This window comes from Pseudonaja textilis, chromosome 1 (assembly GCF_049901715.1).
Source record: "Pseudonaja textilis isolate UNSWEBS1 chromosome 1, rPseTex1.2, whole genome shotgun sequence".
NCBI classification, from domain to species: Eukaryota; Metazoa; Chordata; class Lepidosauria; order Squamata; family Elapidae; genus Pseudonaja; species Pseudonaja textilis.
The window spans coordinates 329,819,582-329,837,544 of record NC_141990.1 but is presented as its reverse complement, the minus strand read 5'-3'; the positions used below and the strand labels follow the sequence as shown (position 1 = coordinate 329,837,544).

At 41.5% G+C, this 17,963-nt stretch overlaps 1 protein-coding gene and 2 non-coding genes across 7 annotated transcripts in view; 2 read left to right on the top strand and 1 right to left on the bottom strand.

Annotated features, from left to right (window-relative positions):
* The first annotated feature begins 223 nt into the window (after positions 1–223).
* Positions 224–330, top strand: LOC113435356 (U6 spliceosomal RNA). The gene has a single exon (XR_003373905.1). It is a non-coding gene; the product is annotated as a U6 spliceosomal RNA (small nuclear RNA).
* A 2,692-nt stretch (positions 331–3,022) lies between these two features.
* Positions 3,023–3,129, bottom strand: LOC113435365 (U6 spliceosomal RNA). The gene has a single exon (XR_003373914.1). It is a non-coding gene; the product is annotated as a U6 spliceosomal RNA (small nuclear RNA).
* Positions 3,130–4,777: 1,648 nt separating this feature from the next.
* R3HDM4 (R3H domain containing 4) overlaps positions 4,778–17,963 on the top strand; it is a 29,517-nt gene continuing 16,331 nt past the window's right edge. For 2 of the 5 annotated variants that reach the window (XR_015741331.1, XM_026698906.2), the window contains exons 1-4: positions 4,813–5,093; positions 8,851–9,005; positions 11,474–11,592; positions 17,490–17,613. Coding sequence is in view for 4 of the 5 variants with exons in the window: in XM_026698906.2 (XP_026554691.1) it covers positions 5,005–5,093; positions 8,851–9,005; positions 11,474–11,592; positions 17,490–17,613 (487 nt within the window). In the remaining variant the exon portion in view is untranslated. Of the gene's footprint in view, positions 5,094–5,697; positions 5,771–8,850; positions 9,006–11,473; positions 11,593–17,489; positions 17,614–17,963 lie in introns of all 5 variants that reach the window. The other 3 variants (XM_087922808.1, XM_087922807.1, XM_087922809.1) reach the window with 3 other exon arrangements.

Sequence of the window (17,963 nt, the reverse complement as noted above, 5' to 3'; positions counted from 1 at the left end):
TAGGTTCCTTCCCATCATGCATCCCGAAGAAAGAGAAATCAGATAATTTATTGGAAAGATTTTTTAATGTATTTTAATACTACGATTAAAAAAAAACAGAGGCCACGAAGATCCTCCATGACGTAAAAATAATAGACATACTTACAAGTTATAACATTTCACCATAACTTAAAAGTTACAGTAATGTAAACCTTTATATACTGTATAAAACAGATCTAAATTCGTGCTCGCTTCGGCAGCACATATACTAAAATTGGAACGATACAGAGAAGATTAGCATGGCCCCTGCGCAAGGATGACACGCAAATTCGTGAAGCGTTCCATATTTTGCTTTGCTCCAGAACACCATTTTGCAATTTATCAGTTGTTATAGTCTACCTTCTGTAAATTCCTTTTCCATCCAGCCTCTGTATGGCTCATCCTTGAACACAGTGAAGGGAGCATCTGTTATGATTATTTAATTAATTTATATTGCTGCCTATTCACCCATGGCGACTCAAGGTGGCTTACACAATGTAAAACCATATTTAAAACAAAAAAAATAAAACAATAAAAAAATTAAAAAAACAATAAAAACTAACAAATAGAATCAAATAAATTAGTAACGTACAATAGAACAAAATTTGGAAAAAAAAAAGACTCCCGGCCCCCCACCCCAACGACAGCAGATCACACTAGCCATTTGATGGCTTCCATCCCTCTCTGGGTTCCCCAGGCCTGCTTGCAAAACCAGGTCTTCAGTGCCTTCCGGAGGAGTTCTAGAGTGGGAGCCATTCTAATCTCTGGGGGAATGACATTCCAGAGAGAGGGAGCCACCACGGAGAAGGCCCTTCTTCTGGGTCCCACCCGGTGAATCTCCCTGAGGGGTGGGACCCGCAACATTCCCTGTCTCCTCACTCTAATGGGTCGGGTAGATGTGACCGGCAAGAGATGTTCCCTCAGATAACCCGGACCCAAGCCACGAAGGGCTTTAAAGGTGACAACCAGCACCTTGAATTGCACCCGGACGCAAATCAGCAACCAATGCAGCTCCTGCAGGAGAGGTGACACATGTGCACACTGGGGGCTGCACAAAACCACGCGGGCCATTGCATTTTGCACCAACTGGAGCTTCCGGATGCTCTTCAAGGGCAGCCCCATGTAGAGCACGTTGCAATAATCAAGACGAGAAATGACCAGGGCATGAGTGACTGAGTAGGGGCCGCTGGTCCAAGACAGGGCATAACTGGTGTACAACCTGCAGTTGCACAAAGGCCCTCCTGGCCACGACCACCACCTGCTCTTCAAACAGGAGTCGTGAGTCCAGGAAAACCCCTAGATTACGCACAGGGTCTGTTTGGGGTAGTGCCACCCCATCCAAGACCAAAGGTAGCAATTCTTCCTGAGCCAATGAACCCCAAACCCAGAGCCACTCGCCTGTTGCTCCCCATCCAGCCCCTAACAGCCTCCAGGCACTGCTAGAGGGAGGACACAGCAACACTCAACTCACCACAGGCTGAGACATACAGCTGAGTGGTGATACCTCAGTCCATGGTGACGGATGATATAAATGTTGAACAGGAGTAGAGGGAGTACCAAGCCCTACGGAACCCCGTAAAGCAGTGGGCGAGGGCTGGATCTCTCCCTTCCTATTATGCTTTATTACACTTTATTAGTGCAATATGAGCCTTTTAAAAACATAGTAAAATATAATATGAAAGCTATAATTTATATCAATATAACAAGTAATTCTAATTTGTTTTTGTCCTAAACAGAGTTAAGATTACATCTTACAAGCAGCAGAACCTTACATATGTTTGTTATACGATGAAAAGGTCCAGGTACCTTTAAGAAAATATTAACCATAATGGTAGTTATAGTAAGCACAATGATGGTGTGATAACAATTATTTTATTTCAACAATTTTAAATTTTTAAAACTTCAGATGTGATGCAATATTGCTAATTTATGGAAAAATATCTACAGACCCCTCACATTCCGGACATAAACTGTTTCAGTTTCTCCCCTCAGGATGCAGCTATAGGGCACTGCATTCCAAAATAGCTGGACCCAAAGACCCAAAAGTGCTTTTTTAAAAAGGCAACTGGCTTTCATTTTTCCTTGAAGATGTTTTGCTTCTCATCCAAGAAGCTTCTTCAGTTCAGCTCCCACATTAGTGTCTTATGCCTAAGATATCTAACCATGTAATGCCCCATTTTGTGACCTTTCTTGCCATTGTTGGTAAGTGAAGCACTGCAGTTGTTAAGTTAGTAACATGGTCATTAAGTGAATCTGGCTTTCCCATTGACTGTGCTTGTCAGAAGGTTGCAAAGGGTGATCATATGACCACAGGACACTGCAACCGTCATAAATATGGTTCAGTTGCCATGGGTCCAAATTTTGATCATGTGACCATGGGGATGCTGCAATGGTTGTAGGTGTGAAAAATGATCATACATCACTTTTTTCAGTGCCATTATGTCAAAAGGTCGCTAAGCAAATTGTTGTAAGCCAAGGACTATCTATTAGGTCATTGAGAATTTAGTTACGATGAACTTTTAAATATTTCTGCCATATGCTAAATAAACTCCTAAACAGATTTTAGATGCACATTTAAAACTTACATATCAGTAATAGACACAATATACACATAATAATACGGCAACATTAAAATGGTATAGGGTTTCCTGCCTAAGCAAGGGGTTGGACTAGAAGACCTCCAAGGTCCCTTCCAACTCACCTAGTATGTAAGATGGTGTTCTGCACATAACACGAGGGAGGGGCAGTTTCATTTTTAAAAAGGATAGCTTTGGAAACCAACTTAGCCATCTAAATCCATCGTTGGGTAATACCTCCAAACAAATTTGTTCATACTTTTCAGTGCCTTTTTATTGTTCTAACTCAATAATTTCATGGTTCAAACAGAGCAAATTTTTCCAAACGCTTCTCACAACCTGTTTAGAGAAGCTAGTGATTTTTGTAAAAAAAAAAAAAAGTTTATCGTAGGCAAAGAAAGCTCCAGAGAAACCTGTTCTAGTTGCAAAAAAATATGGAACGCTTCACGAATTTGCGTGTCATCCTTGCGCAGGGGCCATGCTAATCTTCTCTGTATCGTTCCAATTTTAGTATATGTGCTGCCGAAGCGAGCACAAACTATTTTATGCCTTGAGGAATATTTAAGGGTTATTTACCTAGTTTTTCTAAAGTTAGGGTGATCAATGTCATAACTAGGATCGTTCTGTATTTCATATTCTAAACATTTCTTCCCATTCCAGTGTATTGCTTTCCAAACAACGGATCTACACCTTTTAAAATTAATTTTAAATACGACAGGCTTTATGGAGTTCCCCTAGTGCATGATGGGAGGCGCCTATGCAAATAAAGTCACGCTTTCCTCTGTGCCTCGCCCAGACCAGGATACTCTTCCCTTTTTATTTCTTTTCTTCAATTAATACTATTTTTCTCGTGCATTCTTGATTTCTCCCCCCCCACACACCAAAAAAAAAAAAAACTTTTTGGAAAAAGTGCTCGATATATTAAAAGACAAATGGACTCAATATAACAAAGACAAATTCCTTGTGTGTCCAATCACACTTGGCCATAAAGAATTATATTTTCTATTCTAAAAACAAACAAACTGCTAAATGTAACCCTTTCTGCGCGCACATACATCCAGCTGCTGCTGTCCTTTACAAACGAGGAAAGGGCTGGCAAGGAAGGGTTTGCTCCGCATGCAGATTTACACCGCCTGTGCTGTGTTTCTTCAGACGATCTGCGCATTGACCTTATTGCAATGCCCATTTTAAAAAAAACCCTGACTCTTCTATTGCATTCCACCCGAAGGCCCCTAACCCGAGGAAGCCCCCACCTGCTCCCCTCAATGTTTGGCTGAATCCCCCCTAGTTTTCCCGCTGCATCAAACTACAGCTCCTTCCCATCGCTCCCAAGTAGCATATTTGGGCTGGGAATCATGGACGGTGGAGTCCATCCTGCTCTGGGCATTATGGAACGGGTATTCCCTCCGGGATTGTGGTGCTGGGGAGAAGATCTGTCACTGTCACCTTTCCAATGCCATCTGATTAAAAACCCCCCCCCAATGAATAATAACGGTGATGTTAATTACACAGGTGCGTTTACATCAGGATCATCTCAGCAACTTTTTAAGATTTTAAGGAACCAGGAGCACTACTCCAGGCGACCTTGAGGACGCAGATAAACCTCCAAGTGCTTCGACGACCTTCTAAAAGGATGCAAATGACCAGCTATCTTCAAGGAATATAAATCCTTCCATTCCCCACCATCCAGTCACAGTGTCTATGGAGATTCTTAGTCATTCAGCTCATAGTTGTCCCAAAGGTGCTTTTTTTTTCCAGGAGGCAACTGGACTTTCTGGTTTTTCTTTGAAGACGTTTCGCTTCTCATCCAAGAAACTTCTTCAGCTCTGACTGGATGGCGGGGAATGGAAGGATTGATACTCCTTGTATAAAGAAAACATCTTGCAGAAAGCACAGCTACAATTCCTCCATGAAAGAATCAAGAAGTATAAATCTGTCCATTCCCCACCCTCCAGTCAGAGGTGAAGAAGCTTCTTGGATGAGAAGCGAAACGTCAATCAAAAAGAAAAAAATCCAAGAAAGTCCAGTTGCCTCCTGGAAAAAAAAAAAGCACCTTTGGGACAACTTTTTAAGATGCACGGATTTCAACTCGTAGGCGTGTGCAGGGGTAACTTCTGCATTGCACCGCCTGCAAACAAGGTAACCGTATTCTCACGTCACTAGTTACCCAGGCAGGCAGGCAGGCAAACAAACCGGAGAGCAGCACAACCAACAACGACACCAACCACAACAGGGACAGCAGCCCTGCAAGGCGGCAGGTTAACTCCAGGCCTGCCTCCCCTCCCCGGGCTGACGTCACTTCCTGCCGGGGAGGCTCCTAGGCTAGGTCTGTCCCGTCCTTCGGGCGTTCGGGGAGCGGAGAAAGAGAGAAGGCGGTGCAGGGGTGGGTAGGTGAGCGGGCCGGGCAGCGATGGTGGGGCTGAAAAGGGGAACGGCTGGAGGGCTGAGGGGGAGTCAGGAGGAGCAGCTGCCTGGAGTGCCCCTGGACCAGCCCTACGGGTGAGTAGGAGGAAGGCGGGAGGATTGTGGGCGCTCCACAATTGTCTTTGTGTGTGTGTCGTCCCTTTCTTGCCTTGGGTTCAGATCCAGGGAAAGGAGCCCCTTCCCTCTGATAGACTGCCTTATCATCTGGAGGCGTTTGTGCTTTTAATAGCTCTGAAGTCGAGTGGGGTAGGATCTGATGGTAAAAATCCAGCCCATCCAGGATCTTGAAGGCTGGGAATGCAACAGCTGTCACCCACTGCCTTGTTTTGGGTGATGTATTTCCTCCTAATGTGGAGGTTTTATTTAAAAAGAGTTGAGTCTTAAATGACTCTCACAAATTCCTTGGCGGGTGAGTTCCACACCTTTATTATACACAATGCTGGACCTTTTGTCACCCTGCACTTGGGACGTCTACCATCTATTAATGCTTTATCCCTTTTTGGTATGTTAGTTGTCTGAAGAGGTCTGCTGAAAAAGGAAATCATTTTATTTTATGTAAGTGATAGCGTAAAGAGTTTTAATGTAAGAAAAAGAAACACTGCATAATCCTATCCATAATCTGATGGTATTCTAACATTTTACTTTTTAAACTTTTTTCCACCCTTATTTTTATTCAAAGATTGAGGAAATGGTCAGCCGTCAGATGAAACAGTTTACACCTACCTATGATGCAAACTTCCTGAGAATGATGGGTATTGTAGACTAATACAATGTATTAACTTTGGGCATAGTCCTTATTTTCCCCCTTTATCCATTTTATGGGGAGTATTCACTATTAATTGGAAACTTTATTAATAAATAAATAAAATTTACTAGACACCTATTTTAACATAGGGTAATTGGGCAGCTTACAATTATTTATATATATGATTTATATAGCCACTCATCTCACAGTAGCAACTCTGGGCAGCTTCCAACATTTAAAAACAATGCAAAAACATAATATAAAACACAAACAGCCCAGGAATCAAACTAATCTAGGCAAATAATAACTATAGGTTCTCCTGCTTGAGTAGGGGGCTGGACTAGAAGACCTCCAAGGTCGCTTCCAGCTCATTCTATTCTATTCTGATTTTAATAAATACTCAGGCTTCCATTCCCGCAAACACAATTCACATCTTTAGAGCCTCTGTCAATCCCCCCCCCCAAAAAACCCCTGGTTAGTGGGAGCCAATGTAATTTTAAAGAAAGACTGGATTGCAAAATGTAAGGCTTCATTGCATATACCATAGAAAGCAATGAACCAATCAATGTAACTTGATGCCTGTTGACTCAGAAATAAAACCCACAATTTTCCTCAGTGCTTCCTCTCCAGAGTAGTCAGATTGCCACATTAACAAAATGTTTTCAAAAAAGTTTTTTTTTAATTTTAACAAAACAAAATGTTTCCTTGTAGTCTGATTATTGAAGAAGCAGGTGGCTTGCACTGACCCAGATGGTGGCTGTTTCCATTCTTAAAAAAGTTAATACCAATATTCCTCTTGTTAAGCAAACAGGCAGAATGACAAAACTGTACAGGGAGGTCATAACTTACAACCACAGTTGAGCCTGAAATTTCTGTTGCTAAGCAAGACACTTAAGTGAGTTTTGTCACATTTCACAACCTTTCTTGCCACAGTTATTAAGTGAAACACTACAATTATTAAGTTAACACGGTTGTGATCTGGCTTCCCCATTGATTTTACTTGCCTGAAAGTCACAGAAGGTGATAATAGGACCCTGGGAACTGCAACCATCATAAATACAAGCCAATTGCCAAGTGGCCAAATTTTGACCACTTGACCATGGGGATCCTACAGTGGTCATAACTGTAAAAAGCGGGTCATATGCCACTTTTTTCATTGCCATTCAAGTAACTTCAAGCAGTTACTAAATGAATGGTTGTAAATCGAGAACTACCTGCAATGGGAAAGGATAAAGTTATTTTTTTTAGATCTTTTCAGCAGCTCTACCAAAAAGATTCCTTCTCCTGGAACTGTATCTGCAAAATTCTTTTGAGAAAATAGGAAATGTTGAAATCGGTTACTGTGAAGGGGAAAATAATTGGACATTTTTTTAGCTTCACTCCAGTCTGCCATGAGGCTTGACTTCTGGAAGATGATAAATCATAATGGAAAATTAAGTGAGGGGAAATAGACTTGCAGGATTTTTTTTCTTTTCTGTATATTTGTTTGGAAAATTAATTCCATTAGCCAGATTTTTCTTTGATAAAAGTAGACGCAAATTCACCATATCTTGAACTCACACCTGAGGAATGGGATGAATTCCTGTGTATTTTTTAAGACTGCCAAATGGAAATACCTTGCATTGCCTTTATGTGGGATTTCCCAAGCTTTTCTACAGTTCTAAGGCTCGCTGGAGGTCCCCCAACTTTGAGGTCCCTCAAACTTACAACCATTTGTTTAGTGACTATTCAAAGTTACAACAAAATCAATGTGGAAGCCAGGATTACTTAACTGTTACTAATTTAACAATTGCAGTGATTCATTTAATGGCTATAGCAGGAAAGGGCATAAAATGGGGCAAAACTCAACAAATGTTTTACTTAGCAACAGAAATGTTGAAGTCAGTTGTGGTTGAAAGCTGAGGACTACCTGTATAATTAGGCTTCAAACAATAGTGTAGGCCCATGATGGCAAACCTATGGCATGCAGAGCCATTTTGTGCCAGCATGCAACTGCAGGCAAACTTACCTCACTGCGCATGCACGCTCCTCACAGCTGATTTACAGCCAGTTTGAGGCCTTTTTTGGCCTCCCAGGGGCTTCAGGAAGGCTTCTGCAGGCTTTTCAGGACAAAAACTAGGCCCACTTTGTCACTTCCTGTTTTTCCAGAAATACTGGAAGTGATGAAACAGACCTAGTTTTTGGCCTGAAAAGCCTGCAGAAGCCTTCCTGAAGCCTCTGGGAGGGCAAAAAACACCTCAAACCGGCCCAAAATCAGCTGTGAGGCACAGTGCAGGTAAAGGAGCAGCAGGGGTGTGTGGTTGGGTATGTGGGGATTGTGCGTGCATGCGTAGGAGATGGACGGGCATTGTATTCTGAGTGCTGGCACGCAAGTGTGCAAGTGCGCACACAATTTTTAGCACAGGAGCCCAAAAAGATTAGCCACCACTGGCCTAGGCCATCTTTTGTAGCCCTGGGATTGATTGAATTGGTAGTACGTAGGAAAGATTGAGAGCCATGGTGGCGCAGTTGTTAGAGTGCAGTACTGCAGGCTACTTTTGCTGACTGCTGGCTTCCTGCAATTTGGCACATCAAATCTCATCAAGCTCAAGGTTGACTCAGCCTTCCATCTTCCAAGGTGGGTAAAACTAGGACCCAAATTGTTGGGGGCAATATGCAGACTCTGTAAACTGCTTAGAAAGGGCTGCAAAGCACTGTAAAGTGGTGTATAAGTCTAAGTGCTATTGCTATTGCTAGTTCATTGTTATCCTTTGGAAGAATCCAGCAACCAGCAGATGCAAGATTAAAAAATAGGCATGGAAAATGTGTATAGATATAAGCATTGTTCGTAAGAGCTCAGTAGATCCTCCATGTTTAAGAGCAGCCTACTTCAAAAAACTATATGCTAGGAGAATGGCAGGAGAGTCCTACAGCTTCTCTCATTTTTCCTGGCAATAGATGAAAATTGCTTAGATCCAGCTGGGATTGTTATTTATTTGTTTGTTTGCAATTAGCTGTGCTGGCCCTTGAAGTATTTGCAAAAAGAGAAGATAAAGAGTCTATAAAGAGTTTGATTTGGGTGGGTGTGTGTAATTTTATCTCTTGCAGAAGGATCGAAGATTGCTTGCCCCCTCTGGCCACCCCTTCTGCCAAGAGGTTTTCTCCAGCCAAACGGAAGCAATATTACATTGACCAAGCCATCCGCAACTCAGATCTCATTCCCAAGGCTAAAGGGAAGAAGAGCCTTCAGCGCCTGGAGAACAGTAAGTGGTTGGTCAGCAGGCTTAGAAACCCTTTGGTAGCTAGCTGTTACCTTTTAAATTGATCAAAATCCAGAGCAGCCTTTTCCAACTCAATGCAATTCAAAGGTTTGAACTATTAACTTGTATCGACCACAATTACGCCAACTGGGAATTGTGATAGTTTTGGCCCCAGCACTTTTAGAACTATTCAGTTATAAAAGTAGCTCAGATCTTTCCAAACTTTTTCCTTCATTGCCCAAAACTGCTTTTATCAAAAAGTCTTATTGAAGTTTGAGGATAGGTAGTAGGTCTTTCCCTTCAGTACTGTCATAATGTCTAATAGTTGCTGAATGAATGGTTGTAATTTGAGGATTATCTATGTGTCAGTCTGTGCTCCATTCAAAATCCAAGAAACAAATACCCAGACTCCATAGGTTAGAGCAAAGTTTTTCCTTTTACTGGAAATCAAAGTGGAAGCTACAGGTTGAATTCTGAATCTAAAGAATTTGGCGCGCAGATCACATATACAAAGGAATGGAATTGTTCCCACCCCCCAAAGTCCAAAAGACTCTTCCAATAAAAAGTTCTGAATATGATCATGTGGGCATCTTCAGGTGGTGATGAGGCTTCTGTCCGTTGACCTTGACATATTTTGATAAAACTTCGCAGCTGCGCAAAGGATAGAGAAGGCTAGGCAGGGAAATAGAAACTTAAGAACAGGAATTTATACTCCCCCCTCCTCCTTCCCATTTACAGCATAGGAATGTAACACCTCCAGCTTTCTTCCCTTCCAATTCCCCCCTCCCCCCCACTGTTACTAATGACAGCCGAAAGATGGGGTAGTAAGAAAGATGCAAAGATGCAAAGCACAGAAGATGCAGAAGGGCTCATCTTGAAGGCTGACACTGTGTTATGAAAATTGTATCATTAAATGCTCTTTATGTCATTTCAACCAATTTCCATCTTAGAAGAAGCACTTTGGCAGACTTTCAAATATATTTTAATACTCTTGTAAGTCTCTATTGTGATGGGTAATGAGTTTGTGCGTCATTACTCAAAGAAGAAACCACTTTTACCCAATTTTGGATAATTGATCATTGGTGGATAGCTCTTCATTCAGGCCAACAAAGGTTATTATCTTACAGACTAATTGGGACTAGCTGTTCTCTTATTTTTATATTAAACATAAAGTTTGGACAGCCATTTGTCTAGAATGGTATGAGGATGAGGTATTGAAGATCTCTAAGGTTCCTTATCATCCCTATGATTCTATGCCTGAATAGTCCAACCATGTAGCTATTAGGGCCAATCTGGCTTGGTGCTGCCTGAGGCATGGAGGAATTAATTGATCATTGAGAACCTGGCTAAGGTGATGATGAAGATGCTGAACTAGGCATCAAGAGAGCTGGGTTTTAATCCTACTTCAGCCACAGAAACTGATTTGCTCACTTTGGGCCAGTCCCTCCTCCTTAGCCCAACCTATCTCAGGGCTGTTATTGGGAAAAATAGGAAAAAAGAGCACTGTGTGAGGAGTCTTAAATTTCTGTACAAAAAGGGAGATAGGAAACTATAGTATACATGAAACTACAACTATAATACAGGTAGTCTTCAGCTTACAACTATACATTTATCAGCTGTTCAAAGTGGCAAGAGAGGTAAAAAAAAAAAGTAAATTACAACTGGTGGTCCTTGCACTTGCAAGCTTCACAGCATCCCCCAAAGTGATGTGATCAAAATTTGGGCATTTGGAAACTGGCAAGTATTTACAATGGTTGCAACATCCCAGTGTCATATGATTGCCATTTGAGACCTTCCCAGCAGCTTCCAGTTGTGGAAAAACCCAGATTTGCTTAATGATTCACTTAACAACTGTTTAACAACCATAGCAAAAAAGGCCATAAAATCAGGTGTGATTCACTTAACAATTGCCTTGCTTAGCAATTGTGGTTGTAAGTGAAGGATTGTCTCTAGTTAAACAGTGCTGGCAGCATGATGTTGAATGTGTCATGCTGCCCACTGATCTCTCTGAAAGGCTCACTACAGGTGGTCCTCGACTTATGACCACAATTGAGCCCAAAATGTATGTTGTTCAGTGAGAATTTGTTAAGTGGGCTTTGCCCCATTTTACGGCATATCTAGCCACAGTTGTTAAGTGAATCATCATAGTCGATAAGTTAGTAACCTAATTATTAGGTGAATCTGGCTTCCCCAAAGACTTTGCTTGTCAGAAGGTTGCAAATAGTGACCACATGACTCCAGGACACTGCAACAGTCATAAGTATGAACTAGTTGCCAAGCATTGGAATTTTGATCACTTGGCCAATGGGGATGCTTCAAAGGTTGCAAATGTGAAAAATGGTCATAAATCCCTTTTTTCAGTGCCATTGTAACTTTGAACAGTCACTAAATAAACTGTTGTAAGTTGAGAATTGCTTTGTATTAAGGTACCTGCACGAAGCTTCATATTGCATTATTTTGTGCATTTCTAGCACGTTACCTAATGACCCTCCTTGAGCGGGATGATTGCGCCAGTGAAGATGGAGATCTTGCCCATCCTGCCTCCCCCAGCATTTTTACTGAGGCCTGCAGCAATGAGACTTATATGAAGGTAGGGCTCTGTTTTGTTTGTTTTCTCTAGCTGATTCCTCTCCCTTGGAAACAGCATCTCTCTCCAAGCCCAATTTTGCATTTTCTGTTCTTAAGTGACATCACTGGATGGCGATATGGTAGAGGTTGAAATATAGCCTTCAGGTGAGGATTGAATCAGGAAACATAAGGAACCCGCCCCTAAAGTGATGGTATGAGAATAAAATGAAAATGTGACAATATTATGCATGCCAAATCATGTCTTTATTACAAAGGATTATAGGTTTACAAAGGGATGCGGTGGCTCAGTGGCTAAGACGCTGAGCTTGTCGATCAGAAAGGTCGGTGGTTTGAATCCCTAGCGCCGTGTAATGGAGTGAGCTCCCGTTACTTGTACCAGCTTCTGCTGACCTAGCAGTTCGAAAGCATGTAAAAATGCAAGTAGAAAAATAGGGACCACCTTGGTGGGAAGGTAACAGCGTTCCAGGTGCCTTCGGCGTTTAGTCATGACCACGGAGATGTCTTCGGACTGCGCTGGCTCTCTGCTTAGAAATGGAGATGAGTACCGCTGCCTAGAGCCAGAAACGATAGCACATATGTGCGAGGGGTACCTTTACCTTATAGGTTTATGGGTGAGTCATGCTTTCACGGGGAAGCTGCTGTCCACTGTAACTGTGTTGCTAGAGGTAAGCAGTTGGGATAAAAGAGAATTGGAGTGGAGTGGACCAAGCTTTGGTCCCCCCACAAAAAACTAATGTTTTTCCCCTAACACAGGAAAAAGCTGTATACAATAAGGAAAAAGTTGTATTGACTGTGGAGCTGTACCGTTTCCTCTTTCACTGAAAGCAAGATAGAACATAGAATCATAGGGCTGGAAGGGAACTTGCTGATCTTATAGTCCAACCCGAGACCTTATATCAGGGGGTCCCCAAATTTGGCTACTAAGAATTCTGGGAGTTGAAGTCCACAAGTCTTATGGTTTCCAAGTTTGGAGACATCTGCCTTATATCATCCCATTAACCCTAACCCAGTCAAATGGATGTTCAGTCTTATTTGAAAACCTCCAGTGAGAGAGTGCTCATAACTCCGGGAGGCAAGCTATTCCACTGATTAAAATGTTCTAATTGTCAGAAAATTGCTCCTTACTTCTAGGTTGGGTCTCTTTTTAACAAGCTTCCGTCGGTTACTTCTTGTCCTGCAATTTGATGCTTTGGAGAATAAGTCAATCCTCTCTTCTCTGTGACAGCAGAGTTCTGGATTTTTCTGCTCTGGGTTCTGCTGTTTTCTGTTCTGGGTTTTGACCTACTCCAGCCAAATGTCTGACCCTAATGTCTGGCAAAAGCAGAAATTGAAACCCATCTGGAAGGCACCTGGTTGGGGGAAGCCTGGGGTAATTAGCTAGTTTTGATTTCTCTTCCTCAAAGAGGAATTGAGTGGCAGCCCTCTAGGAATGGCAGTTTTTTAAATTAATGTTTAAATTAAAAAGGCGGTGTTATCCAGGACGGCAGCTTGTGCTGGGGATGTCCTGAAGTGGTGCACCCACAACTTGGTGATGTAATGTGTAAGGAATGAGCATGACAGAAGGGCGTGTCGTATGGGGAAAGATAATGGAATAAATGTAACCGGATAAAGTGTTGCTTAGTCACACTTCAGGCATTCTTGCTGTGCAGTACTTGGGTGGTGTTTTCTTAACATGCCATGGAAACAAAAGTCTTTGTGCAAACCTGGGCATTGAACGACTGGCAATGTTTAGGGTTGTGATTTGGAAGGTGATGTAAGAAAACTGACACTCCCTGCTAAGACAATGAGGAACAAAGTTGAAGAAGCATGATTCAGTCAGAGAGGAAGAGTGGTGTAGCAGTTAGGATGTTCACCTCTCAGCAAAGTGACCTGGTTTTGCAGCTACTGTATTCTCTACCAACCCAAAGTTACCCCGTGGAATTTCTCACAGAGTTGTTGTGAAATAAAACTGGAAGGATCATAGGGTTGGAATGGAAGTTGAAGATCTTCTAGTCTGGCCCAGGAATCCTCAAACCCTCCAGGCAAAAGGCAGCCCAACCTTTGCTTGAAAACTTCCAGTAATGGCATCTCCATGAGTCCAGGAGCAGGCTTGTCCCAGTGCCCAATAGAGCTCATGAACAAGAGATTCCTCCTTAGCTTGAGTTTGGATCTCCCTGTTTTGAAATCTCCACGTCTTAATTCTTCTCTAACCTTTAGGAGTTATAGAGAATTAATCCCCACCCTCTTCCCTGGCACAGCCGTTCAAGTACAGGTAATCTACAACTTATGATCGGTCACTTAGGAACTGTTCAAAGTTATGGCGGATCGCCCTAGGGATACTTATGACTCTTCTTCCAAAGTTATGTCAGCTCCCACCTTCCCCCCATTGCAATCACAATCATTTTGGACACTCAGCAACCATCCCTCATTTACAGCCCTTCGCGTGACCACATTGTAGGTTTTTGTCAAAATCTAGCATGTACTTCTGTTTTTTGGCAAAACTGGCCAAAAGCAAACAATTGGTTCACTTAATGACTGTGGCATTCGCTTTACGACTGGCCACCCAAAAATACAAATTCAAGTTGGTCAAGCAGGCTCTATTATGGCTGTAAGTTGAAGACTACCTATATTGGAAGACTACTGCCATGTCTCCCCTTGGTCGTCTCTTCTTTTGGTTTATCGTATCTAGATCCTTTGACAGCTGTTCATAGGATTTAGCCTTCAACAGTCTCACCCTCTTTGTTACTTCTAGTTCCTCTACATCCTTCTTCCATTTTAGGTCAAGTAGAACGGGTTCCAATACTATGAGTATTGTCTTCACTGTCTTTTGTACCTAGGGAAAGCACAGAATATACAGTAAATATACAAGGACATTTCCACCCCTCATGCCATCACTCTGCTAAACAACTAATTCCCACAACACTGTCAAACTATTTAGTAAGACTGTATTAATATTCTTTTCATCTTTTTTATTACCTATATCCTTTTCTATTTATGATTATAACTTTGTTCCTTGTATCTTTATGTTTTGTATTGTTTTATTTAGTTTCCTAGTACGATTTATGTTGATTCTATCACTAAGTGTTGTATCTTATGAGTTATGAAGAGTGTATTTTTATGATAACTATGATCATGATTTATCACTTATAGCTTTTACGTACAATGAGAGCTTATGCACTGAAGACAAATTCCTTATATGTTCAATCACACTTGGCCAATAAAGAATTCTATTCTATTCTATTTTCACAAGAGGAAGCCTACAGAAAAGGTGATAGAATGTTATACAACCAGGCCAGAAACATATGAACAAGAGAGATCAGAGCAGCAAAAAGAAGCTACTCTGAAAAATTAAGGAATCAGTTCTCAACAAATGAACCAGCAAACATGTGGAAAACTCTTAAAAACATCACTGGCTTCAGCAAACCTCCTTCCCAGGCAGAAGGAAATCAACAACTAGCAGATGACTAGCAGTGTTTTACTGCAGGTTTGAAAGGAAATTACAGCCACCTGTCTCCACAACCCACATCTCAAACACACCAACAACAGCCAAGCCTCCTACAACTGGCCCCAGTCCATTGGGTTCACAACCTCTGGTGATCACAGAAAAAAAAGTGCAAGATCTATTACACAGACAAAAGCCAGAAAAAGCACCAGGGCCAGACAAAATAACTCCTTCTTGCTTAAAAGTCTGTGCTGACCAATTGGCCCCCATCTTCACCTGAATCTTCAATAGATCACTAGAGATGTGCTATGTTTCTTCCTGCTTCAAACGCTCTACTATCATCCCAGTGCGAAAGAAGCCCTCCATCAAGGAACTGAATGATTCCAGACCAGTTGCTATAACATCTGTAGTTATGAAAATCTTTGAAAGGCTTGTGCTGACCCATCTGAAAACCATCACGGATCCACTGTTAAATCCCATGCAGTTTGCATACCAAACAAATAGATCAACAGATGATGCTGTTAACATGGCTCTGCATTACATCCTACAACACTTTGAATCTCCAAATACCTACGCAAGGGTCCTCTTTGTAGACTTTAGTTCAGTATTCAATACCATCATTCCAGACACTCTTCCAAGTAAATTAAACCAACTAGCGGTACCTGAACATGCTTGTAAGTGGATCATAAGCTTCTTAACAGACTGGAAGCAGCAGGTGAAACTAGGCAGAATCACATCCAAACCTGTACAATCATCACAGGGGCCCCCCAAGGCTGTGTGCTTTCTCCACTTCTCCCTATATACCAATAACTGCATCTCAAATGATCCATCTGTTAAAATACTGAAGTTTGCTGATGACGCAACAGTGATTGGTCTCATTCGAGACAACGACAAATCCGCATACAGACAGGAGGTTATACAACTTGCCTCATGGTGTAACCGGAACAATCTGGAACTGAACACACTCAGAACCGTAGAAATGGTGGTAGACTTTAGAAGAAATCATCCCATACTACCACCTCTTAAATACTGGACAACATGGTATCAACAGTAGAGACCTTCAAATTTCTAGGTTCTACTATATCACATGACCTAAAATGGACACCTAACATCAAAAACGTCATCAAAAAAAACACAACAAAGAATTTTCTTTTTGCACCAACTCAGGAAGTTCAAACTGCCCAAGGAGCTGCTGATCCAGTTCTACAGAGGAATGATTGAGTCTGTCATCTGCACCTCTATAACTGTCTGGTTTGGTTCTGCAACCCAACAGGACAGACACAGACTTCAGAGAGTAATTAGGACTGCAGAAAAAATAATTACTACCAACCTGTCTTCAATCAAGGACCTGTATACTGCACGAGTCAAAAAGAGGGCTGTGAAAATATTTACAAACCCCTCACATCCTGGACATAAACTGTTTCAACTCCTTCCCTCAAAATGACTCTATAAAGGGCTGCACACCAGAACAACTAGACACAAGAACAGTTTTTCCCTGAAAGCCATCACTCTGCTAAACAAATAATTCCCTCAACCCTGTTCAACTGTTACAAAGTCTGTACCACTATTGTTAATCTTGTCATCACTCCTTCCCACCCATCCCCTCCCACTTGTGACTGTATGACTGTAACTTTGTCGCTTGTATCCTTACGATTTATATTGACTGTTCCCTAGTATGATTGATTGCTTATTGTACCCTATGACTATCATTAAGTGTCATACCCTTAATTCTCAACTCCTGACGAATGTATCTTTTCTTTTATGTATACTGAGAGTATTTACACCAAGACAAATTCCTTGTGTGTCCAATCACATTTGGCCAATAAATAATTCTATTCTGTTCTACTCTACTCTACTCTACTCTATTCTATTCATTAATAGTAATGAAGATCAGAAAAGAGATACAATCCTTCAGGGCTAGCCTGAATATATTTTCTAGCTTGGCAAATTTCAAATAAACTCAACAAAGAGAAGCGCAGTCTAGAATTGTGTGTCTTTTATCAAAGGAGAAGCTATAGGGTGGCAAAGGCTAAGAAACTCTCTCTCTCTCAAAATATCAGTTTAACTCTCAGTATATATAAGGCTTAAACAAGGATTTCTTCAAACTCAGTTTATTGACCAAATCAGCTAAGTTTACATCAAGACATAAATCTTAATAAATCAGAACTGAGAAAATATTTTGGGCTTAATGTGGTACAGTATGTTAGTTTGCATGTATTTATGGTGCTTAGTCAGCTGTGAGTTAGTAAACACATATCATAAATAGAGTCTGTTAAAAGCCCCCCTTTGAAAGGAAAACATTCCACCCTTTCCATTTATCTTACCCCCATTAAAAGGCATCCCTTGCTGGAGCTATCAATTAAGTGGTTGATGCATGTAGCCCTGTGTGAACCAGAGCTAAGTGTGCTTTGATTACTGCGAATGGCAAAGGAGAGGAGTTGGAAATTGATTTTTATTATCATTTATATGTCTCTTAGATTTGGAATGATTTCATGAACCGGTCCGGGGAAGAACAAGAGAGAGTCCTTTTGTATTTAGAAGAGGAGGCTTCCAAAAAAACGAAAAACAAATTGCCTGATAAAGCAGAAATCAAGTGGAAAGGTATGCAAGGATATTTTTGAACTATTTTTTTTTAACTATTATCATCTGGCAGACGGTACAGAATAATAAAAACAAGGACAAATAGGCTGAAAAAAGCTTCTATCCCAGGGCAGTAGCTCTTTTGAATTCTGCTGTATAGTGCAGTGTTGGTGTGGTGTTGGGGGTTTCCGGTTCAATGTGTGGAGGGTGAAGGATGTTGTGTTTGTGTTTATTTTCATGCTCATGGTCATGATGTGCACTGAAGATGGTGTTTGATTTTGTTGTACGAGGTGCAATGACAATAAAGTAAACTAATTATGGGCAAAAAGAAGTCTCTGTCTTCCTTCAGTATAGTTTAAATCACGGGCGTT